We start from the raw sequence: 24,467 nt of genomic DNA on the forward strand, positions 1-24,467 counted from the left end.
GTCTTTGGGCCGATCGGGGAAAGAGAGGCCAAGTCGCTCCGCCCTCCCCACTTTCTGCCTTGCGATTGGTCCGATCGCTTGTCACTCTGGTGCGTACGTTCCTTATTGGCTGGAGGAATCCGCCAGCCCCGCTGAGGGGTTTTTGCACTCTTCGGGGGGCTGTGGGCGCAGGGCTGCGCTGTGGGGCAGCGCCGGGCGCGGCAGGCGGCCTCCGCTCGCTTTTGCACTTCAAGTTTTGTTTGTCCTCTCCCCAGCAGCCTGTTTGCCGGCGAGGCTGTCAGTCGAGCGTGAGGGGCCGTCCTGCGGCGCTGCGGTGACAGGGGAAGCTGAGCCCTCCCTCTTCCGCTTCCGAGTGGACAGCTGAGCTGTCCTTTCACCTTTGCTTTCCCGTGCTATTGGGTGCTCTTGCTGTCGGTCACAATACGGGGCGGGAAGCAGCGCAGAAGGACAGGAGGCGGGAGCAGAACAAGCCCTGCCTAGGGATTGGCGCTCAGACCATCAATTCACAAATCTTTCCCTTTCACGGGCTGTCCCCGCCATCACTCAAGGGAATGGGCGGGGCACGCAGCAGCGCGGGGTGGGACCAACGTTCCCCTGTCGCGACGGGTCTCCTTCGCCGTCCGTCTACCTTCCCCCGCTACTGATTGGCCAAAGACTCCGTCATTCACTCGGGGTCAAGCGCTGGATTGGGCAGCGCCGGGGGCAGGCGGGGCGCTGCGCGGCGGCTGCGCGGGGGCCGCGGCGGGGAGGGACGGGCCAGGAATTATTTTTATTTCTTTGTTTCCCGGGGAAAAAAAAACCCGAAAAGCAACAAACCGGCGAAGCAGAGCCCCTCGCGAGGGACCCCCGCGGGGGCGCCGCTGCTGCCGCGACCGGGCCGGGCAGCGCGGGGCCGGGGCGCTCAGCGGGGCCGGCCGGGCCGGGCCGGAGGCGGCCGGCAGGATGAAGCGGCGGAGCGCGGACTGCAGCAAGCTGCGGCGGCCGCTCAAGCGGAACCGCATCACCGAGGGCATCTACGGCAGGTAGGGGAGCGTTAGGCGGGGTGGGGGAGAGGGAGGGGTGAGGGAGGGTGACGCGCCGTCCCGTCCCGGTCCCCTCGCACCCCCGTCCCCTCAGCGGCTGCCCCGCCCCCCCCCCCTTCCCCCCCCCGCCCGCCCCTGTCAGCGGGGGCCGCCGCGACATGGCGCCCCGTCCCCCCCTCAGGCGCTGCCCCGCCCCGCGGCCTGGTCGCGCCGCCGCTAGGCCGCACCGGGCCCCTCCGCCGCCCCCTCGCTCGCTCCCGGCTCCGGCGAGACGTTGGAGCGCGGGGTGCCGGGGGGAAGGTGGGGGGAGGGAGCTGCTGGCCAAGGTCCTGTCGGCGCTGCCTGAAGGAAGCAGCGAGGAGCTGGGGGGAGCCTCCCCTCCAGCTTCGCCGTGCGCGGTGGGGCGGCCTCCCTTGCCCGGTCTCCCGGGAGAGGTTTCCTGAGCGGGCTCTCAACGGCCGGGCTTCCCCGGGGTGCTCAGCCTGCGGCGGCTCGGCGCTGGCGGTGCGGCCGAGCAGGCTGGCGGCGGGGCCGCTGGCTCCCGGCGGGCAGCAGCCTCTCCCGCAAGGCCGAGGAACTGGCTTTCACGTGGTGGCGAAGGCACCTGAGCTGTGGCCTCCGCAGTGGAAACACGCGAGGGCGGGGGTGCGAGAAGGAGCTTTTGCGCGGGTGATGCCTGGAGCAGGGGTGGGCGGCTTCGTGGTGGAAACACGGTGGGTATCGGGCTCGCCTCTGACCTGAGAAATGAGAAGGGAAACCGTAGTGAAACAGGGTCTGTGCCCTTAGCTGTGGAGTGTGCCTCACTGGCATCTCGGGGTTAGGGCACGCTTTCCAGGCGGTTTACGTGCAGAGTGGATACCCCTTAAGGAGTGCTCGGGAGCTCTGCCCTCTGAGTACCTGCACATCTCAAACTTCACGTGAAACGTAATAACTCTGTGTTTATGAATAAAGCAGAGTTGTAGTAGAGGCTGCTGCAGTTTGAAAGTTACAGTAAGTGCAGTGTCCCATTTCTGAGGTTTACGTGTGCAGTGGCTCTGAAATCAGCAGGCTCACACAATGCGGGTGTTTTGCATAAGGAAAAGAGCTGATAGTGAGCTCTGACTAAGAAAATTGTCACAATAATCTGGTTATCCTCGTTGTAGTGAGTCTCCACGTGCAGGTGGAGAGTATATTGTTGCTGTAGATTACCAGGTTTTGACAAAAACAATGATTGGAATGTTAAAGAGAAAACATCCATTGCTCAGAAGTTAATGTTTAAGATGAGTAGTCTTAGGAAAATAATTCAAGTGTAAGCCATTCCTTATTACTTTTGAAAAGTCAATCAAAATCATGTACTCTCCATTACTTTTGGGGTAACAGGCTGGAAAGGTGGGGTGAGAGAAAGAGTGAAAGCCAGGAAAAGGTGAGAAGAACACCAGATGAGGAGTGTTGTAGTTGTGTGAACAGCTAACAAGATGCCTGCAGCCTTGCACTAACTTCCCCTGGAATGCTTTAGTTCATAAATAGGAATTTCAGCCTTTGTTTCACAAGGCATTTTGATCAAGGGAAGTACTCAGTGACCTCAAAGTATTGTCCCACAAAAAGAAAAGAGAAATTAGTGTGAAGCCTTTCTAGTTAAATTTCCTCTTTGGAAATTTAACCAGAAAGAAGTACTTCTACACGGATGTGGTGCACTCTCTTGTTTATTCTCTTCTCCTTGTTTTCCCTTCTCTTTCACCCCGTAATTCAGGTGTTTTACATGCAGGTAGCTTCTTGTATAACTATAGATTTCTAAATTCTTGTAATTAGTCAACTTACCTTAATTGTCACCATCAGCTTACACAAACCCAGTAAATATAGTTATCACTAGGTAGCATCATAGTGTTATAAGCAAAGCAGCTGCGCCAAACAACCAGCGTGACCGAGATGCTTAATTCTTGTAGGGTTTTTGTTTGCCTTTTAAACAAAGGCCAATCTTCCCACCCTTGTTCCCTCTCCTGTCTTTCAGTGCAGGGCTAGGCACAGCTCTTGCTGATGGCCAGATGTGAGTGTAGTTGAGAACTGCAAAACTGAAGAATTTTGGAATGGGTGAAGGAGTTGTCCTGCAGCAAAACTCCAGTGGTAGGGTTCACTATATGTGTAAATCTGAAGCAGAGTGTAAGAAGTGATAGAAAAATAGCTTCCAGTCATAGAACAGAGTTAGAAATGTAAAATCCTGGCTTACATTGAAAAATGGAAATATCCTGTCTCCCTGAGCATTAAATTCCTTTTGCCAACTTCTGCAGCATCCTTTTTAACAACTTTATCTCAGGGTTCACAGCCTTTCTTATTTGGATTTTTATACAGCCATAGCACTAAAGTACATCCCCCAACATTCACTACCTAAATTAAAAGGTCTGTTTGGCCTCAGTCCTTCATAAACACTTTCAAAAGTATTCCTGACCAATCTTCCAACCAAATTTTCAACAGCTGCCCTCTCTATTCTTCAGGCTGGCTTTTCCATTCTGCTGTTTTCCTTCCTCCCTTTTTTTTCCCTGCCTTTTTTACCCCCCTTTTCCCCCTTTCAATTTAGTTTTACTCCCATCTATGGCTGTAAGGTACTTGCAGCTGTGCACAAGTGTGGTGCAACGTGGCATACCAGCACTGTCATTAGCAGGATACCAGTGGTGCAGAATCACAGCTTCAAGGGAATATTGCTACCTGTACCCTGAAAAAGTGATGAATCCTGATCTAATATTACATGCAAGCATGATAAAGACTTGTGCTGTCTAGAAGGATGACAGTATCCGTGGAAAGAACGTTACAGTTAAAACATAACTGTGTTTAATAGCTCTCCAACAAACTAATGGTAGGAATAGTGAAATCTTTTTGTTATTTCCACCATATGCATTCAAAACTTCACCTTTTCACTTCTTAAGCTATCCCTTGCCATTGTTTTACTATGCTTGAGCGATTAACATCTTATACCTTCGACAGTGTGCATGCATTAAACCCTTAATTGTTAATTAAAGTATGCATGGCAGCTTGTCATCAGTTAAGCAATTAATGTTTACTTGTTACTGCTTGTTTCTAAGTTTTCACAGTCTTCATCCTCTATCTATTTAAAATCCTTCAGCTTTACTGCTGATGCTGCTTGATTTGGCTCTACTGAGGCATACTGGGACTCGCTACCAGGTTGGTAGCTGGTTAAGTATCGAGATGAGTTCCACATGTTATTGGCTTAACTTCCACATCAGCTGTCTTGTGCTACATCTCATGGATTTTTCTGACAATAGACCTGAAACGTTACGTGTCCCTTTAGTATCAGGGTATTTTTTTTAGCCCTGTACATATCTTGCCCTTTATCACAGGCCATACCTGGGCTGACAGCCAAGTGAATGCCTGGGAGGATGTGTGTGTGTCTGGAATGGCCGAGCGGTTATGGAGATGCCCCTGATGGCATATGGGCAGTTGGTGCCCCTGGGCATCTCATACTGGGCAGCGTTTCTTCATACTGTGATCCCTCTGCACAGTTACTCCTGTGGCTCTGTATGCTGCCTAACTTCTGATATGGCTTATTTCCAAGGACTTGGGTTTTGAGTCTGCTGACAGCCAAATAAACTGCTCATGACTAACTCCAGGAATGTGGCCTTTTTTAGGCGCTTTTTTTCCTTTTAAATCCATAATGATTCTTCCTACTGATTTATTCTGGCACTTTTTTTATAAGCTTCCTATACAGAGAAAACCATTTTCTTCTCAACCTGCCCTGGAGGTCTGTAACAAACCAGCAGTGCTACCTTTTATGACTTTAACTTAAATTCAGGTCTCAAATGTAATTTAGCTTACATTTAAATGCGTTCTACTGTGTCGACCCCAATGGTACATGTATTACTGCTTCCCTCTGCCAGTAGCTTTCAATCCCAGCACACTGCAATTCCTCCAGCTTTAGTTTGTGTGTTCTGCACTCAGGTGCTTTCAGCAGTTACCACAGTGGGCTAACAGTTTCTCTCCTTTCGGTGCTACAGTGTTGATTGTTGATTAGAAGCTACTGAACCACAGGCGTAGTACACCAGCTTCCAGGGGCACTGTAAGAGGTTTCTATGTTGTCTGCCTTTGCTTACCTATCTGCAGTTTGGTGACTGATGAATTCGATGCCATATCAAGACACTGAACATTAGGGAGTTTCATGGGATTCTTTACATTTCTCTTTCTTTTCAAAAATTTAGTTGGCAAGTATTTCACGTAATAGTTTCCAATGTGAGTACCACAGCATGTTTTCTCTCTTGCGTACTTGCTGTGCTCATTCTGTACTAGGTTTTTATCAACTAATAATATATATATATTGGTGTGTTTATATATATATGAAGCTTTTGATTGGAATAACCCCAGTGGTTCTCAGTCAGCATCCCCAGCGTTCTGTCTGGCATTGGGTGGGTAACCTTGAGAGGGTGGTTGTTGAGACTGGTAATTTCACGCGAGCGCTAAGCCTCACCTTTGTAAAGCCTGCCTCTGCCCTTGGTGCCCTGCCAGCCTCCAGATGCCTTCTGCTCCATTGTTTTGTCTGAGTCAGGCTGCAGAATGAAATGTGTCATCAGTTCTGCGAAGATTCACTTTCCAGCCTTGGGGGCTTGCTGGTAATAGTGGGATAGAATAGATGCTTCATTTGCTACCAGTTTGGGTTTGGGGTGCGGGATTGTTTTGTTTTCTAGAGATTTTCTTGAATGTTTTTACCTTACAGCAAGTACAATATCTGTTTCCGTGGGGTAGTAAAAAGAGAACAAAGAACAAGAGGAGGGGGGGAATAAGAAAGGAAATGGCATCTGGCATTTGAAGGGGGGGAGGAAGAATAAGGAGGAAAATTATTTGTTTGAAAATTCAAAGGGGGAGTCCAGCCCCTCTTGGGTTATGAATAAATCTTTATGTTTGGTATACACTAGCAATCAAATGACCTTTCACAGCATTTGCAGCACTGTAATCACTGCTCCTTCCAGTTCGGTACCCTGCTCTTCTCATAAATGTGTCCATCCTTCCCCCTTGTCTTGTATTACCCTCCAAGATTAGATACCATATGCTAGTTTTATAGGGAATGCCCCATCATTCTTAAATCTCTAGCAGATCGCTGAAGTCAGATTTTTTTGACATGTGTCAGAAAATCGGATAACCCAGACCTTGGGTACTTATCTGCAACAGTCTTCCACTGTATTGAGAACATTCTTGATTTCTAATTGGCATCGTGGAATATGTTTGAGCCTTTCTAACATAAGGGCTGTGAAGGTTAGAAAGCACTTTTGCCTGATTAATATTACCTCCAAGAGAGGATACTGATGCAGCAGCTATCAAAACTGGAGAAATGTGTGGATGTGCCCAGAAAGATCAATGACTACAGAGGTTCAGGGGCATCAGATGGCTGTGCTGGATTCCGGAGGAGTGCCGGCTGGCTGGGTGGCAGGATGAGAGTGTCGGAGGGGAGGCACAGTGAGGACAGAGACTAGGGAACAATGGAAACGTACTGAAGGGAAGAACGGTGTCTGCAAGGAATCAAGGGATTGAAGAGCCGGGATTAAGTGGAAGTAGCTAGTTTACAGCAGAGAGAAGGAGGAGGGCTACTGCTAAATTTTGTTAGTCATTTCATTCATATGATCTTATTTGAACAGCCTGTCATGTGAAACAAAACAGCAGAGGAGTGCTGAGCCTGTCCACATGGGAGGTCTGTGAGCCTGTCTTTCTCTTGGGGTTTCATTCTCACTGGACATTTTTCAGCTATCAAGAAATTAAGTGTTCACTGAAGAGTCCGTTCACTAAGTGCTGGTAAATTAACCCATGAACTGCGTGCTCGCCAGGAGCAGCGCGTCGGTGTGCAGCGTGCCTGTGTGGAAGGAGGAAAGCAGAGATCTCCTTTCTTCCTCCTCGTTGCTGGCTGCAGACTGCAGTGTGCAGCAGAGGCTGGGTGTAACCCCGCTGTGTGTCTCTAACTGTGGCACAGCTCAGCACGGTTTGTAATCCCAGCCTCTTTCCAGGAGGATGTCTTTAGGCTCCCACCAGCATTGATTTTTTTAAAGCTAGGCTGGAGCTTTTAGTTACTGACTGCAGTGTCTGACTCTGCAGTCCTGCATGCTTTATTTGGGCAGGGGGTTGGGGGATGGTCCTGGTGTATTAAGAAAACCCAAAAAGACAAACCACGATTGCTGGAGTAGAGTACCTTCAAAACGTGTTCTGTAGCTGCCTGTGTGCGTGTGGCCTCACACAGTTGAATACCTATGTAGAATCCATTACACAACAGTGAACTTTATTGCTGGGGCCATCATAAGTGGATGAAGTCTTCTATAAAAGGAAATAACTTTCTTGTGTCTTAGTCTTGTACTCATTAAAATCTTAATTGCTTTTGAGTCCTTCGGATGATTGAGGAGTACGATTTTTAATATTGTTGGGGAAACCTTATTACAGATTTTGTATTGTTACAATTCCACTTTAAAAGGTGGTAAATGTTGCCACGGCCTTCAGATTGATAGGAATTTCATATTAGAAATCACTTTAATGGTTGTATTACAGAACTCTTACTCAGCAGATGCTTTAACTTAGAGTGGCACTTAGCAGTGGAAGAACATTAGTTCTGATAACTCTCTATTGCTAGGAAAAATGTTGTCTCTCTGGATTTCATGGCAGAAAAATATACAATAACCATAACTTTAACTCAGGGGAAAGTGCCTGCACAACACAACTGCTTTTCCAGCTAAACAGACAGAATAGTGATTGCCTGGGTGAGATGCCTTTCTCTATTTTTCTCACACCTGAGGAGCTGCAGGTGCACAGCTCAGCAGCGTGGTCAAAACAGTCACAGTGGTGACTGGGTGCTACTCAAATGTCTGTCACCTTTTATGGCTACATAGTTTCTGGATGTGTCTCATTAATTTTGTTACCACTAAGTTGAAGGTCTTCCTATAGCCTCTTTATTAGCATTTTTTTCCAGTCCCATTATGTTTAACTCCAGATAGGGAATGTTCAAATGGGGTGGGTGGGGTCAAGATGGGTTAAATATAGGAATAGTTGCTTATTTGTCTCAGACTTCAAAAAAGGATGTTCCCTGAGGTCTGTCTTTAGCTTACCTATGGAGCTCCACTGAATTCCTTTCAGGGGGTCTAGTCACAATGAAACCCTTGTCTTGGACCTCTCCAGGAGAGCCTGCTGACATGGAGTAGGTGAGAACAGCTAAGTAAAAACTCTTCTGCAGGGCCAGGACAGCTGTACAGGGTGACTTTCAGGCACGTGCACTTCATCTGTGATTCACGAGAAGTCAAAGTGTGGTTTGGAAGCTGACCTTGTGTGGTGGGTAACATGAGTGAGAATTCAGCGAGTAGTTCAGTTGCTGTTGAACCTTTACTGGTACATAAGGCTTTTCAAAGCAGTTTTCTATGTTGTGTCTTCTCTGAGGCTCCAAACAACTTCCTAAAAAAGCCACATGTCCCTGAGCGGTGCAGAAACTCGACCCTACCTGGCACTGTGCATGCAAACTCTTGGCAGCTCATCAGTAAACATTCCAGGGCAAAATTGTACTGGTTCTGTTGGCAGTGTGATAGAGGAGGAAAAATAAGTCACTAAATGGGAAACCTGCCTTCAATTAAAAATATATATTTTTTTACCCCCCCACCTTTGCTATAACCCAATACAGAGCAACGCAGCAGCTGCGTGTTGGGGCACTGGAGTGATGTGCTGGATCTCAGGCTGCTGGGGTTTGGGGGAAAAGTTATTGCTTCTTCCTTTGTAGCAAAATGGATCAGGCTGATCCCTCAAAGTGCTCCTGTGTCTGTTAGGCACAGTCTCAAAATACTGTGAGCTCTGTAGCCAAGAAGGATCATCAGTGGTTCAAAATGCAGAGCTAAGGATAAGAGAACGGGGCTTGGAAATAACAGTAGAAGTTAGGCTGGTCCCAAGTCTCTGGTTTGGTTTGGGTTTTTGTAAATGGCTGCGTTTCCTTTAATGTGGATGTTTTCAAATATAACTCTGACAATTGGGTATCAAAACAGTCTTCCTAATTGCTATAGTTATAGGCTTAAAATATGTCTCAATGTATTGGTGTTGCAGTTTGTGTGAAATGTGGAAAATGAGTGAACATCTGCAGCCTGTTGAGGAGAGGGAACACAGACGCTTCCGAGCCCCAAGTACAAGGGTGCAGACTAGACGAGAAGCGCTTTGGCTGTGACTCTGTACCTGTTGGCAAGGCTTCACTTTGTAATAACGCACTGCAAAGGTGGAGGCAGATACCACTCAATGGCTTACAAGAGCAGCAAGCTTTCTGTTTCTTTGCTACTTTAAAAACAAACTCACTTGAATATAATTAATGACGTTAGACCAGGCTTGATCTTAATGTCGTAATAAAGCTATCTATTTTGTGAAATTATTTTGGATTAAGCTTTCTTACCTGTATTGTAGTTATCTGTGGTTGTTATTCCTGTAATTTTTTTTAAAAAAAAGCTTCTCTTTTGGAAATACTGACCTGAAATTACCTTTTTTCTTACTTTTTTTTTCTTTCCCCCCAGTACTTTTCTGTACCTGAAGTTCCTGGTGGTGTGGGCCCTAGTACTATTGGCAGATTTTGTCCTGGAGTTCAGATTTGAGTATCTGTGGCCGTTCTGGCTCTTCATCAGGAGTGTTTACGACTCCTTCAGATACCAGGGGTTGGTGAGTATTACATGCAATTATTGTCCCTTGGTAGGGAAATCCTGCAATGTTTCAGAGTGAATTCCATGTTGTTCAACTAATTCTGAGGCTGCTGATCATTTTTACAAGAGGAATTGTCAAGTGAGGTGTCAAGGCTACGTGACCTGGCCTCATGTCTCTTCTCTTGACTGCCTGTTCTATCTGTGGCGGGTGGAACAGAAATACATAACTGCCCAATTGTCATCATGGGAAAATACCATTTGAATTCCTGAGATTAGTGAATTGGTTTAGGTCCCTGTGTAACAGGGTTTTCTTTAAAATGGAAGCTCTTGCCTGTTTGGATATTTACTACTCTTTCAGAGAGTAAATGATACTACTGGGTTACTCTGGGTTTATCTGTTGGGTTTTTGTAGGTGGTTTATTTTTTTCCAGAAGGAGAATATAGTAATGATAACACTGTATCAACAGCGTAAGGTTAAGTCTTCAAACAAAGTAACAAGGAATGAATCTAGCTGTGTTGGGCACAAATCCTCCAGCTGCACCCATTCTCTCCTAACGGCTGAAGTTCCTACTTGGACTGGCTGCTTCATTTCTTGTACCCTGATGATAAACAACCCTGATGTTTCTATGTTGAAATCATTGTGGTGTCACCATCAATAAACAAATTGGTAACATTTGCTGGAATAAACCAAAAATAACCATAAATAACCATTCTCTTTTCCCCCCACCCCTCCTTTCTTTTAGGCCTTTTCAGTATTTTTTGTCTGTGTAGCATTCACATCAAATATAATCTGTCTGCTCTTCATACCAATACAATGGCTGTTTTTTGCTGCCAGCACTTATGTTTGGGTACAGTATGTCTGGCACACAGGTAGGTCACTATTCTTTATTTACAGCTTACTGATTTTAATATATATATTACCTTACACCTTTTAGTAGAATGCAGAAACCCTCTTCTGTTTGTTACCACAATTGTTTTAGTGCATTTTTCTGGTTAAAAACATGTTCTTTTGCTTTTGTCAGTGTGCTCATTTGCACTTGCTACACCTTGGGATGCATCTTGTAGTGATCATTAACATTTGATCAGTGGAACTGAAGGTATAAACAGGGATTCCAGAGCAGTAAAAATTAAAACATATTTAAAAAAACCCTAATTTCCCAACTACAAAACATTTCTGTGTATTCATTCTGAATACAGAAGACACATGAAAAGTTTGTGAAATGGTTTCACTCTTCCTAATACTTAATGTGCTGTTAATTTGGGGTATTATCAGAATTTAAATTTGTATTAGTCCAGTTTTGGTGTCACCGGGATTCAGTTTCTGAGCGAAAAGGCTGATGATACCAGTTGCTACCCCAACATGTATGGAGAAATCTCCCCTCTGCCTTTTTTTTTTTTTTTTTTTTTTTAAATCCCCTGTAGGTTTTTTTGTTGGCTTTAGTAAATCCTTGGGTTCTGGGTTTTTGGGGCAGCAGTTGGTTTGGGAGGAGGTAGTTGAGTTTCCATGAGCACTGGTACTCGACACGGGTTAAGTGCAAGACTTTCCCTTAATTAAAAAAATAAAACAAACTTGACTTTTATTTTTAGAGGTCACGTTTTTCGACCTGAGGCCTTGGGATTTGGGGCTTTTGTAATATTTCATGTTAGACTTTCCATCAGATCACAAGAAATTGCAGGATAGCACAGATCACTTCCCAGCTTACTGGGGAAAGCAGTCATCTCTCTGACAAGTTAGTCATTTATAATAATGACAATGTGGGAGCTAATGGAAGATACTGTGAACCAGTTGCTGCCCAATTTAAAATAAGTTAAAAATCTGGAGTTATTTTTAGGGTTGTATTAAGATGTTAAATCGTTACCTGAAGTTGTTCTCAGAGTTGATGTTTAGAAACCCTAAAGGAAAAGCCTGACAGAGCAGTTCTAACTGGCTAGTGAGCTTGTTGAGTATTTGAATTCACTGCAACCTCAGGGATTCTTCTTTTTAAGTGCTCATCTGAGTTGCTGGGAGCTTGATCATCTTTTTTGGGGGGAGGTTGGGGTTTCTTTCTAGGAAGTTATGATCATTTTAGGTGATATATCTACCTAGCTGAAGTCTCGAGTCCCTCAAAGCTGACTGCTTCTGCTACAGGGTTCTCATTTATGCAGAGTATGGTTGTTCAGGAGAGAGCAAAGTCAATAACATCAGGGCCTTAGTGTGGTGCCTTTTCTAGTTTCAAATTTGCGACCTGTTTCCAAATCAGCGCACAACATGCTGAGTCAGTATGTAACCAAGAACATTGTTTATGTTATAAACCTTGTGGCATGTACCTGGAATTGGCTTGTGGAATTTTACAGTGGCTATATTGCAAGCAGCAGTGGCATTTGCCATTGGCCAAGAGGTTTAAGACCTGAGTGTATTATTATTTCACTTTCTCACCAGTAGTGCTGGAGAGAGAAATCAATACGGTGCTCTGAGCGTTTCCTTGGTGTGGAGTTCTGAGTTGTCTGTATATGGAGTAACCAGCACTGTGCTTACTCACTCCTGGTTTCTCAGCTGATTTGCTCACTGCTGCTACTAAGATATGCCTAACTTGGAGTGAAAAAGTAGTCCAAGCTTACCACTTCTGACTCAAAGATCATAAGCTGTAACATTACCTCATCTTCTGCAGTTTCTTCCATTTGTGTTCCTTTTTCTGTACAGGGCTTTGTGCCAAGCTATTTCATTAGCTGTGCATCTATTATTTTTCACTTATAAAAGTAATAAAGCAAGATAAGGAGACAGAAGTTTAGAGTTGCTTTAAAATCCCACATACTTTATTCTGAAAAGAACCCTTTCACAATTCCCTGTATGTTTGTCTGAAAATTTCCTTGGCGTTTAGAATGCTTTAAAAAAATAACTTGGAAGTATTTGCTGCTTGTAATGTGTGACTTAGGTGTTTCTCTCTGTTTTTTCTTCTCATTAGAGAGGGGTGTGTGCTTACCAACAGTATCACTGTGGATACTTTTTGTTTATATTGAAGCAGCCATTAGATTTAAAGATTTGAAAAACTTCCATGTAGACCTTTGTCGCCCATTTGCAGCACACTGGTAAGTGGGGTTTTTTTTACAGTCAATTTCTTATTAACCTTTATTTCACCAGGGAAATGAATATTCAGGGCTCTGTTTTGTTTCATGGCTTGGCTGTTTGGTTCTCCCTCTCACACATCTGTCATTAAATATTCCATGGGAAATGTATGTTAAACATTAACCAAGGGAACCTTTCTGAAGACGTGGTGCTTGTGAGCAGTAGGGCAGTTGTAGTATGGATATCCCTACTATTTCTTGAAAATTCTGACCAGTTTACGGATTTTTTTTGTTTACCTTACAAATAGAGGTAAAAGTAGCAAAAGAAGAGAAAAGTTTCACTGATAATTTATGCATCCAGTCACAAAAACTTACTTCTTTTGCTTTAACAAATCACTCCTCTCTTTGCCCTCAAATGAGAAGAGTTCTCATCAGTGTCTGATGCCGTGATTCACCAGAGGAAGTGTATAAGCTTCAGGTTGAAAATCATGGCAGAAAATAAAAAACAAAGCCTACTTACTGCTTCTTTGGAAACAATGAGTGACTTCAGGGAAAAGACATAACTGTAGAGTATCCATATCTAGAGAAACTGCATGTTTATGCTGCAGTTTTTTAGCATACTATGCATTGATCAAGCTACATTTAAAATGTGTCCTGTTTTTCCTGGAGTCATTTGGTCCAGTTCCCTGTGATACAGTCTCCAGTGAATTAGACATCTGTCATTTTAATTTATATTGCCTACATTGTGCAATAAATCCCTTAAACACTAATTAAATTCTATAATAGGTTGCAAAAGCACTTCAGAAGCTGTGAAGAAAGGTCTTTCTGCTGCTGAATTGGATGCAAACATTTCGGCTTGTCATCAGAGTTTGAGAAGGGTAGCTACAGCTGGCTTTACACAGTATTACAAAAGAAGCATTGGCAGAGATAATGTCAGATGCATATGCAAATGATTCTTGCATTCTGGCAGCTTAGAAATGCAATTTGTACAGTGCTATTACTGAACAAAGAATGAGAAGAATGTAATGGTTAATAGTCACCTGCATCTGAATTTACCCCGATCTAGAACACCTTCAGTGTTTAAAATGCAGCTTCCCTGTGCTTTAAAATCCTCGTTAAGATATATTTCTCTTCACACAGAAATGTCTACTCATTGATTGTGTATTCTCATTAATAAATACATCAGTGTGATTTGACAGTGTTCTGTATTGATGCAGTTGGCACAAGCTAGTAAGAATACCTAAATTCTGCATGATGAAGCTGAGATACAAAAAGAGTAATTCCAGAGTTGTGTTATGTTTCTGTCATCCTCGTCAACAAATGGAACAGCAGAGTCTGTCTGGAAGTGAAATTCTTCACATCTTATCTGTCAGTAAGCTAAGTGGAAGAACTAAGTTTAGAGATTAGATATTTTTCACTTGCAGCTTCAAGGTCAATCTCCTAAACAAGGAGTTTCCAGAGGCTGTTTGGAAACACAACACCCAAACACAGCGCTACTAGAAAGAGAATTAACCCTGCCCCTGCTGAAACCAGCTCACCCCCAAGAGATGTCTTCATCACAGCCATCCTCAGCAGAGGCAGGTGGTTGCTGAGGCTTCACATCCATGGTCGCTTCTACCTGTACCAGGTGTGGGTGATGGCACTTTGTCTCACAGCCTTGGTCCCCCCAGGAATGCTGTTGCACCAAAGCTACATGTTCCAGCAGCTCCTCCAGCTCTCGTTTCTCAGCCGGTGCCGCGGTGGGAAGGTATCGCAGGGCCTGTTGCAGAGGTGTGATTGTGGAGAACTGCTGTTTTGTCTCAGCTTTAAAAGTGGTGGAAAAGGGATCTGCTCTTAATTTCTGAGTGGGAGAGGATGGGTCTAAGGATCAGGTTCTTGTTTCACTGGTCTGGATGAATGTCATTAACCCATCTCCCACATTAAAGTTTTATGTGGCCCTTTAGGAACAAAACTTGGGAACTTCTGCAGTATTTGGCTGTTATCTCTTTAAAATATGCTAATTCCTAGTCTGGTGCTTTTATGAAAGCTGCCTTTGCTATTTGTAGTGCAATTTCGTTGTTGTAATCCTTTAATCTATGCTATAGTTAATTGCCATCTGTAATGAACTGTAATTTTGTCTTGATAGAGCAATGCCTCTGTGTTTTGAACTCCAGCTTTGTTGTACAGCAAAAAAATTTCCTACATGATTTTCTGTGAAAAGTTATGTCCAGATGTATGCACAGCTATCTCATTTATTGCCATTTATTAATTTGCAGTTGCTGAATAACCACCTTGGTTTTTTTCCTCCTTAGCATTGGTTACCCTGTTGTGACTTTGGGCTTTGGCTTTAAAAGTTATGTCAGCTACAAAATGCGTTTAAGAAAACAAAAAGAAGTGCAGAAAGAGAACGAGTTCTACATGCAGCTTCTCCAGCAAGCCCTGCCCCCAGAACAACAGATGCTACAAAGGCAAGAGAGGGAGGCAGAGGAAGGCAAGTTAAAGTTATACTTATTACTTGACATGTTTGCTATTGTCTGCTATTAAAAAAGTCCTGGTAAGGAGGAGCTGCTTTAGTCCATGTTGCTCTGGTGGAAGTGCAGTGAACTTAGAGGAGCCAGAAATAAAATTACTTTGGCAGTGGTTAGTTTGTCAGTAAAAAAGAATTTTTGTCCTGTCTGTTCAGTTCTTCATTAGTGACTCCATCAACCTAGTCAGTCAGTGCTCTGGGAAGTGGGTACCATTTCCTGCCTGTAAGGAGGGAAAGAAAAGTCTTAAAATATCATGCAACTTCTGATATTATTTTCTAACTAGACTCTAATAATGATTGTGTTCTGCTGAAATGATTGATGTATGCTTAATGATTTTTCTTTGTATGTCACACTGATCGATTTAATGAACTAAGGTTGTTTTGTTTTTTTGGTTTGTGTTTTTTTTGGTATTGCAGCAGCCAAAGGATTATCTGATCTGGATTCCTCAATACTTTTGCAGCACAATGGAGGCATTCCAGCCAATAAAAAATTATCTGCAACGTTGCCAGAGCTAGAATATAGAGAAAAAGGGAAAGAAAAGGACAAGGATGCTAAGAAACACAACCTTGGAATAAATAACAATATTTTGCAACCTGTAGACTCTAAAATACAAGAAATCGAGTATATGGAGAACCATATCAATAGTAAAAGATTAAATAATGATCTTGTAGGAAGTACAGAAAACCTCTTAAAAGAGGACTCATGCACTGCCTCATCCAAAAATTACAAAAATGTCAGTGGAGTTGTGAACTCCTCACCTCGCAGCCACAGTGCAACCAACGGGAGCATCCCTTCCTCATCTGCCAAGAATGAGAAGAAACAGAAGTGTGCCAGCAAGAGCCCGAGCACACACAAGGACTTAATGGAAAACTGTATTCCTAACAACCAGCTAAGCAAACCAGATGCAATGGTCAGGTAAGTTTGATCTGAGCGGTGTGTGACAGCCTGTCTTATCCTCCCTTCGTTCCAGTACTGCAGTTCTCAGTTTTCCTGAGGAAAATGTAACTTTGCAATCCCATGAAGAAGAGAGAATTGCCTAGTAATGGAATAAGGTAACTAGGAACTGGACCTCTTGTTTCTGGTTTGCTGTGCAGCCTTGAGCAAACTGCTTCCTTTCTACCTCAGTGAACGATCCTTACCTACCTCACAGGGGTGTTGTGAGGCATAATAAATAGCTTTGGCAATCATTTGATAGCAGGCATGAGAGAAATGTGGAGAATCATCTTTACAGACCTCAGTGAACGTGTTCTTGACCTTCCATGGGGGTGACCTTTGCATATCCAGCAGTGGGGTGTGAGGGTGCCTGAATAGATCTTTTGTCTTAATTTGTTGCTTTGTTTGGGGATTTATTTTGGGTTTTTTTCCCTTTAGGTGATTGGAGTTTGTTTGAATCTTCGTTTGACATAGATGCAAAGCATCAGCTTCTATGTAACTCCTTGAAGTGCTAAATTCAGATTCTGGCTTAGCATTCCTGCTGCTTTATTGGTTTGAGTACAGGTCACAGGGATTTAATTTAGGTCCCTTGTAAACTGTAAAGATTGAAGAAGTCACATCTTTACATATGCTGATCTGAAATGTGAATAAAATTGTCTTTATGAAACGCAGCGAAGGGCTTACAGCATCTCAGCCCTGAGAGATACTGTGTTGTCATATGTTGCCAAAATAAGCACTTGTAAGAAAGAAGTAGTTTGTTCTGAGTGGGGAGTGGGATCCATCTAGAACGAAACTGTTCCACAATTATGCATTTTCCAACTCTTCCTGGCTTATGTGTCTCTTCCTTTTCTCACATTCCAAACACTCTTTGGCCAATAAATCCTTGTTGGCCAACTTAATTGGCACATCGGGTTCCCTTTCCCTGCAGGTACCTTTTGGTAATTGGACTTGTGGCTCTGGTCTGTCTCTGGGGATTTGTGCTATGTGAATACAATTACTTCATTGGAAATGTTATTTTCTCTTCTGATAATCACCCTGTCACTGATTGGCATCCTTTTGCCAATTAAATATCCAGACTAATTGATACTTAATGTCTGTAGAGAACTTGTATGAAGCAACTCAGAAACCAGCTAATCGATCTCATCTGTGAATCAGATTCAGCCAAGATAAATGGGATGCAGATGGCTCTGTCTTCAGCAAAGCTGAAATCAACACGCATGAGGCTGCTGTGTGTGTACATTGCCAGTTTCAGAAGGGCATCTCTGCACTCTGTACAACTTGTTTGCTCACTGACAAAGAGATGGGGGTCAGTTCAGCTTTGCTGCATTTTGAAATGTGACTCTCAAGTGCTGGGAAGAGAGGAATGCTTTACGGAATGACTTGCCCAGTTAAGAATTTGGATCCAGTGTAGCTATGACAAGGAATTAGATTTAAGTCTCTTGTGGTTTAAGTTTCTTAAAAAGGCTGTTCCTCAGATGTGATCTTAGACAAGGTGGTCAGTGTAGCTGTCCAAAGGGGGGTTCTAACGCAGAGGCGAGTCCACAATGAACTAGACTGTGCCCTGACAGAATTCCAGCTCCTCTAATTCACTGGGAATGGGTGGTGCATGCAGCATACTCCAAAGTGCCTTTGTGCATTGTAGCCTCACTCTGCCCTGACAGTGAATCAAGCTCCTTCAGTCTTTTGTTTGTCAAGTGTTTCTGAGTGATCCGTGGGTGTGATGTGGCTGTTGTGCTACAAATCCATGTCCTGGTTACTGTGCCCTGATTTCCCTTAACGCCACCGTGCTGTGTCGCTGCGCAGAGCTTCTTACCAATGGGGATGACTGAAATCATTCATGAAGGCTTGTTTCAGTTCAGAGTGAGTATGTAACTCCTACACCAACAGAAGCATAAACTTACCTGACAAATTGGATGGGATGGAATGCACTTAAATTCAGAAATTCGTGTTTATTTCTTTTACCTTGTCAGTTATCTTGTCCCTGGAGTGTAAGGCATTTGTTCATCATCTTTTCCACTTCCAGGAGTATTACTCATTCTTGTTATTACAGTTCTAGTCTGCATCAGTGCTGTACCCTGAAAAGGGCTGCATGAAGTCCTGCATTTGTGTCTGACTTTCAGATCAGATCTGCTCAGCTTCCAAATAAAGATGCTTTTTATAACTTCTTGTCCAGCGTGGACTCACAGCAGGATGTCAAAGCCAAGCTGCTTTCCTTTTGTGTTCACAAATTATTTCCCTGAGCTGACTAACCAGTATTAAATGTAAAGTATGCCTTATGACTGTTAGGGACTCAGGATTAACAGGAGTTGAGACACTGAAGATGGAGGGGTTTTGAGAACAAGACAGGCCTGTGTGCCTGTCAACATTTTCTCTTAAATACTTGATGTAATGTTTATATCTGAAAGGGTACTGGTAATTAATGCAAGCTTGTATTTTATATCTACAAGCTCACTCTTACTTGAAACAGTAGGGGTTTATTTTTGTGCCTCTGTTTAGTTTTCTGAAGAGGAAGTTACTGCTCCCCATCTGTAGGCATCTCAGTGAATGTTGTTACTGACAAGATCTCGAGAGCTAGAGCAGGGGGATTCAGGAGGCTCTGGCCCTGCTCCTCAGCCTTGCAAGTAATCTCTCTCTGGTTTTTTTGTTCCTGCAATTGAAAGAAATGCCTCTTTCTGATGGATGCTTAAACCTGCTGTTTGTTTGCCAGGCGCTTCGTAATTGAATCTCTGGTTTGAGCTGCTGCTTTCCCCAGACTGTTGCAGTGGCAGGATGGAGGGATACTCTTGGTGTCCAGCAGTGGTAGACTTGCTGTCCCTGCACACTCGTTTGTCAGTGGGTGCAGACCAAGTTGACTCCTTGTTACTGTTTCACTGTCACTTCTGATCTGTGGCAGATTTGTGGAGCGAGGGCTGGTCTGCCACATCTTACTTTACTTCCCTAAAATTTGGTATTACCTGCAGAAGGACTTTTCATGTAAATTTCTGTCTGTTTGATGGAAATTATTATATGTCTTCTGTGGCACCGTTGTTGTCCTAAGAGTGATTCCTGCTGCTTCCTGACCCCCACCTGCAGTGGTGTCAGTATACCAGGCAGCTTTCTGCTCCAGGCAGCAGCGCAGGAGATGGTCAGTGCTTCTTGAAATATGATGGGAAGCTTAGGGTAGAAGGGCAAAAGAATTAGGAATGTAAACTAGAAATCTGGGAAATGATCCTTCTGGCAAGTGGTTTTCAGGCCACTGTCAACACAGTGCTTGGACTGCTCACAAACAGAGTATCATTTTGAAAGGCCAGCTGCTGGGTCTTTTTCTTAAATATATAAAAGTTTTACTTATTTGCGTACAGTTGCCAGGTGATTATGGAGTTGTGCTAACAGAGTAAACTAAGCAACAAGCATGTTATTCACCAGTTATGAATACTTAGGAGGATTAAGCTGAATTGAGTTGTCTTTAAGTTGATCCATCAGTCTTTCCTGAAGTGTTTGGAAAAATAATCTTGGAGGTGATAACTGATTAATTCTCTTCATCAGTGAGATCAGGTCGTGCTGAGAAAAGTTGGGTAAGTCTGCATTTATAGTACTGAAATTGGCCTTGGCTCTATAAACAGCCCAATGTAATAATCTGCAACTAAACCCTCATTTTAGAAACAGTTATGTGTCAAAATGACTTGTAGTGTGCAGCAGTAGAGAAGAGTATCTTCTAGAACATGAGTTTTCTTCACACACACATACACCCCCACAAATAATTTTTCCAATAAGCCTGGAAATAAGAGACTTAAGCAGAAAATAAAATGGTAGAAAGAATAATAGTAATAAAAAAAGTGCTGTCATATTGGGTCATTCATCACTGTAATAGTAGCACAGAGTGTTACAGTGAGGAGGAGGGAAAACTCCATGCAGCAGAGCTTTCTTTCATGACATTGTATTGGTTTGCCTTGTTGTTGTGCTTTCATTTGCAAGAGGGGTGACAGAAAGGGTGTTCTTAATCTCCTGGTATTTCTGTGGAAATGAAGGACAACTCCTCTCTCTATATACAGAGAAGAGCTTTGGCTTCCTCTTCCACAGGAGAAGGTTTTTAGGCTGAAAATGTTTGACTGGACTTTATAAGATGGGTAAGAACGTGCTTGCACATCAGAGAATGCAAGGAATGTGGGTTTGAGGAATAACTGACCTCATTTTTGTTCACTCTGAGGGTGATTGAGGCCCTGGCACAGGTTCCCCAGGGACGTGGTGGTTGCCCCCTCCCAGGAGGTGTTGAAGGCCTGGTTGGATGGGACCTTGAGCAGCCTGGGCTGGTGAGAGGTGTCCCTGTCCATGGCAGGAGGGTGAGATTTGATGATCTTTAAGGTCCCTTCCAGCCCAGAGCATTCTGTGGTTCCATGATTTTGTGATTATTTTTTTTAATGAAGTTGTATCTCTAGCTAATTGTGGCAGGTCTGGGAGAGAAGCCATACAGGAAGCATTTGGTCCTTGCATTGTAACAGATTATTAGCTTCTTAATTTTAGATAAAGAGCATTTATTTGCTCTATAAACTGCAGAAAATGTCCACTCTGGTGTTTAAAGCTATAGCAAAAACTACAGCATCATTAAAAGGAGTAATTAAAATCTGGGAAAATCTTACTTCAGAACTTATTTCTAAACAAGTCCATTGACAGATAAATTTCCAATAGCTTTGTCTGCCATCGACTTGAAGGAGATCAGTTTTCTCTGTGTTTGTTCTCTTCTGCCCCTCTGGAATGGCACTGCAGCATCTGATCACTCGCTGTGTGGAGACTGATCCTGTTTTACATCTGCTATTCTGGTTTTTGTAAGTTAGGTTCTCTGTGCTGCTAGGAACAATTGTTGCACAACAGAATAAAAACTCTTATCTGCCTGGTGGCCTGAAAAATTCCAGATGTTCGGAAGTACTGGAATCCTTGCAGCAGTGTAAGTTGAACTAGTGAGGTTTGTCCCTCTTTCACACCTGAGCCAACCCCGAGCTCCTCTGTGGTGGGCAGTAAACTGGAGGTTCTTTGTGTTTTAGTGGATGCATGAGGTGTGTAGTCCCACTTTACACCCGCTAGCAGTTTCTACAAGAACAGAAGCTCCTCTCTGCAGCATTTAGTGAATGAAGGGCTGCAGGTGAACAGTGCTGGCTGCACACAGGCAGTAATATTCCAGCCTGCCTGGGTGTGTTCAGTGGTGTGGCTCCTGGTTCTGTATGAATAACAGAAGCAGTGAGAGGTTGATCAATTTTTCTTGAGTTTAATCCTGGCTTCTTTGTGGTTTACAGTGGAAGTCATGACAAACAGCAGGGTGGTCTCATTTCCCTTTAGAAATTACACAAAGTCCCCTGTGGTCCTCCGAAGTAGAAGGATGAGTGTGTGGAGATGCAGGAGGGGGATCGGGGAGGCTTTGGTCTGAGTGACGTGCCAGGAGCGTGCAGCGCTCCCCAGCCCCGGCTCTCACCAATCTCATGCATGAGGTTCTGGAGGGGTACTTTTCCCTGTGCTGCCTATAGAGGATGGCTGTGGCTTGCAGCTTCGCATTTCCTCCTGGTTTGGAAAGCCAGCATGCTTCCTGGTCACGTTTGTGGCACCCCACAGATCACACAGGCTTCACCTTTCTGTGCAGCCCAGCCTGGAGCAGCCCTGTGAGCGCTGCAGGGACAGAGTCCTCATCGAAACCAGCAGGAACGCCAGGAGCCAGATGGCTTAAGAACTGTGAACTAATGTCACTTCTCTGCTGCCAAAAAATACAAATTCAGCATGACCTGTGCCAGCACCTCTGATTTATTTGAGCCTTAACGGTGCTTCTTTTCCTGGAATACTAAATACCCAAAATAAACCTTGGCATATCTTAATTTTAACAAGTTTGACATAGTTTCCATTGTAGCAAAAAGACTATTTAGGGATGTCTTATTTCTACAGTTATCACTTCATTGTAGAGATATGGATGCTTATCAGTGTAAAGTGTGTGTGATTTATGTGTGTTCCTTTATGTTGTCCTACCAAGCATTTTTTCGCCCATTTATGAAAACCTGTATTAAACCAAATCAGCTGTTGGCAGACAACAGTCTGTTACTGCTTCCTATGGCATCCTACTCTCTTCAGGTAGTAACTGTGCTCTTTTTAAAACACTTGGTCTCTGCTTATTAGAAGATTAAATTGAGCTGTTATATCCCCACCCAAGGGTTGTCCAGCTCTTCACTTGACACATTGAACATGATGAAAAGACAGAGCTAATGATGTCTGCTCTTGGCTTTTCCATTTTTGGTTTGTGTGCTATGGTTACATGGTTGGATGAATATTTGGTGAGGTTTGCAAATTCTTTTCCTTCTGCTACAGTGTATAAGTTACTGAAAAGACTATTTGTGGTCTTGGATAGGAAATGTCTGTTTGCTCTGGGCTATTAGTCTTTGCATACTAAGTATTTTTGTTGTTTTTTTTCTTTTAAAAGGTACATTTGACCACAGCTTATACTACATTGAAAGGAATTCATCTTGCTGGGAGAGAAGTTGAAATATAACTAGAAAGGTGTCTTAGTAGGGCTGTAGGAAGTGGGTTCTGCTCATTTGAGTTGTACAAGTGTATTATAGCTCATGCTCCCCTGTAGGCTGGTTTTTCACAGAGTCATAGGATGTGTAAGGTTGGAAGGGACCTTTGGAGCCCATCTAGTCCATCCCCCTGCAGTGACAGGGGCATCTTCACTAGAACACGTTGCTCAGAGCCCCATCAAGTCTGACCTTGAATGCCTCCAGGGATGGGGCCTCCACCACCTCTCTGGGCAACTTGTGCCAGTGATTTGCCACCCTCAGCAAAGAATCTTTTCCTCTTATCAAGCCTAAATCTCCCCTTTTCAAGTTTAAAACTGTCACCCCTCATCCTGTTGCTGTGTGCCCTCAGGAACAGTTGATTTTCCTGTGGATTTACCCAGCAGACCTTTTTGGTGCAGTTTTAGCCTATTACAGACAAACTTTTCTGAATTTCTGTAAGTTTAATAATTCCACATTTAACCTGTTGGTTGATTCATGCAGGATGTTTTGTTACATCTCTCACTAACACTTTTAGGTTGGGATTTTCCTGCTCTGAAGCCCAAAAGACCAAGCGTTTTCATGATGAGGACAATAAGCTGTAACTGTTCATCTGCTAGTGTGTGTCAGTAAGGGCAGTTCCCTTTGGCTTCTGTGACTCTCTTCCCTGAGTCTTAAGTTCTCCTAGCTCTAACTCAGTACAGAACTTTAGGAAATAGAAACATCTTTATCTTCTTTAGCAGTGTTTAAGAACTTTTACATCAATAACTGATGGAGGAAATGATGTATGAATGACTGAGAGGCATATTTGCTTTCAGCATGTAACTGCTCAAAAAAATTGGCTATTGTTCACCTGTGATGTGTTTTTATTCTAAGAATCAATAATCTTATTTTGAAAATGTGAGGAAAAAAATAAGGGTGAGCTGGGGGGGGTTCTCATCAGAAATTGGTGGTTCCTTTAACCAGTTTTGGTTGAGAATATTTTAATTGATAAGCTAGCATGAGTCTTCAAGAACTTTCTCAAGCTACAATTAAGTGTGTGGCAGATGGTCTCTGTTCAGGAGCAATTAAAACTAAATTTACTGACTCCTGAACTGTGGATGACTTAGCACGTCCTCTGTTCAGCATGCACGTCGTGTACTTCAAGAGGGGAAAAAAAAACCCAACATGTTTAGGTGAGAATTCAGCAGTATGCTCCATAGCTCAGCTAAAACTAACAAATGAAACTCATAATTTGCTGAGAAAAGTAAAATCTGTTCATACATGCACCTCTCTTTGGTTACAACTTCTCAGATGGATCCATTTCACTTCTGCTTGAAGAGGAAAAATACAATTCCACAGGATTTGTTGTACAACTCTGGAGGAAAACAAAACTCCTGTGGGAGGTTATGAAGTGTGTGTAGCTATACATAAAGCTTTAGATGTGAAATTATGTAAGACCTCATTGTTATTTAGCAAGGACAGACATAATTTCTGTGAGTATTATTTTAGGAATCAAGGGCTTGGAGGGGTTGGCAGATGGTATGATGTTTACTCTGCTTATTTTTATATAACGTGCTTGGACCTTTGTGTAACTGGGAAATAAAGTTGAAATTGTATTTTTAAATTCTCTTTCTTAGGTTGGAACAAGATATTAAAAAGTTAAAGGCTGACCTGCAAGCAAGCAGGCAGACTGAGCAGGAGCTGCGCAGTCAGATCAGCTCTCTGACTAACACAGAGCGGGGAATTCGGTCTGAAATCGGACAGCTCCGGCAGGAAAACGAACTGCTTCAGAACAAGTATGTGTTTCTACACAGCTCTGTGAGTTATGTCTAAGGCTGGCAAAGGGGAAGTGGTGTGTTAT

General features: G+C 43.6%; 1 protein-coding gene across 1 annotated transcript in view; it reads left to right on the forward strand.

The window, feature by feature from the left end:
* Window positions 1-942: 942 nt before the first annotated feature.
* Window positions 943-24,467, forward strand: part of MACO1 (macoilin 1) — a gene marked incomplete at its 5' end in the record, with an annotated part of 29,054 nt that continues 5,529 nt past the window's right edge. The window contains 5 exons of the mRNA XM_084274286.1: window positions 943-1,022; window positions 9,515-9,656; window positions 10,380-10,506; window positions 12,579-12,702; window positions 24,244-24,402. Of these exons, the coding sequence (XP_084130412.1) occupies window positions 943-1,022; window positions 9,515-9,656; window positions 10,380-10,506; window positions 12,579-12,702; window positions 24,244-24,402 (632 nt within the window). The remainder of the gene's footprint in view (window positions 1,023-9,514; window positions 9,657-10,379; window positions 10,507-12,578; window positions 12,703-24,243; window positions 24,403-24,467) is intronic.

Source organism: Gallinula chloropus (genome assembly GCF_964237585.1).
Source record: "Gallinula chloropus genome assembly, chromosome: 22".
In the NCBI taxonomy this organism is placed as follows: domain Eukaryota; kingdom Metazoa; phylum Chordata; class Aves; order Gruiformes; family Rallidae; genus Gallinula; species Gallinula chloropus.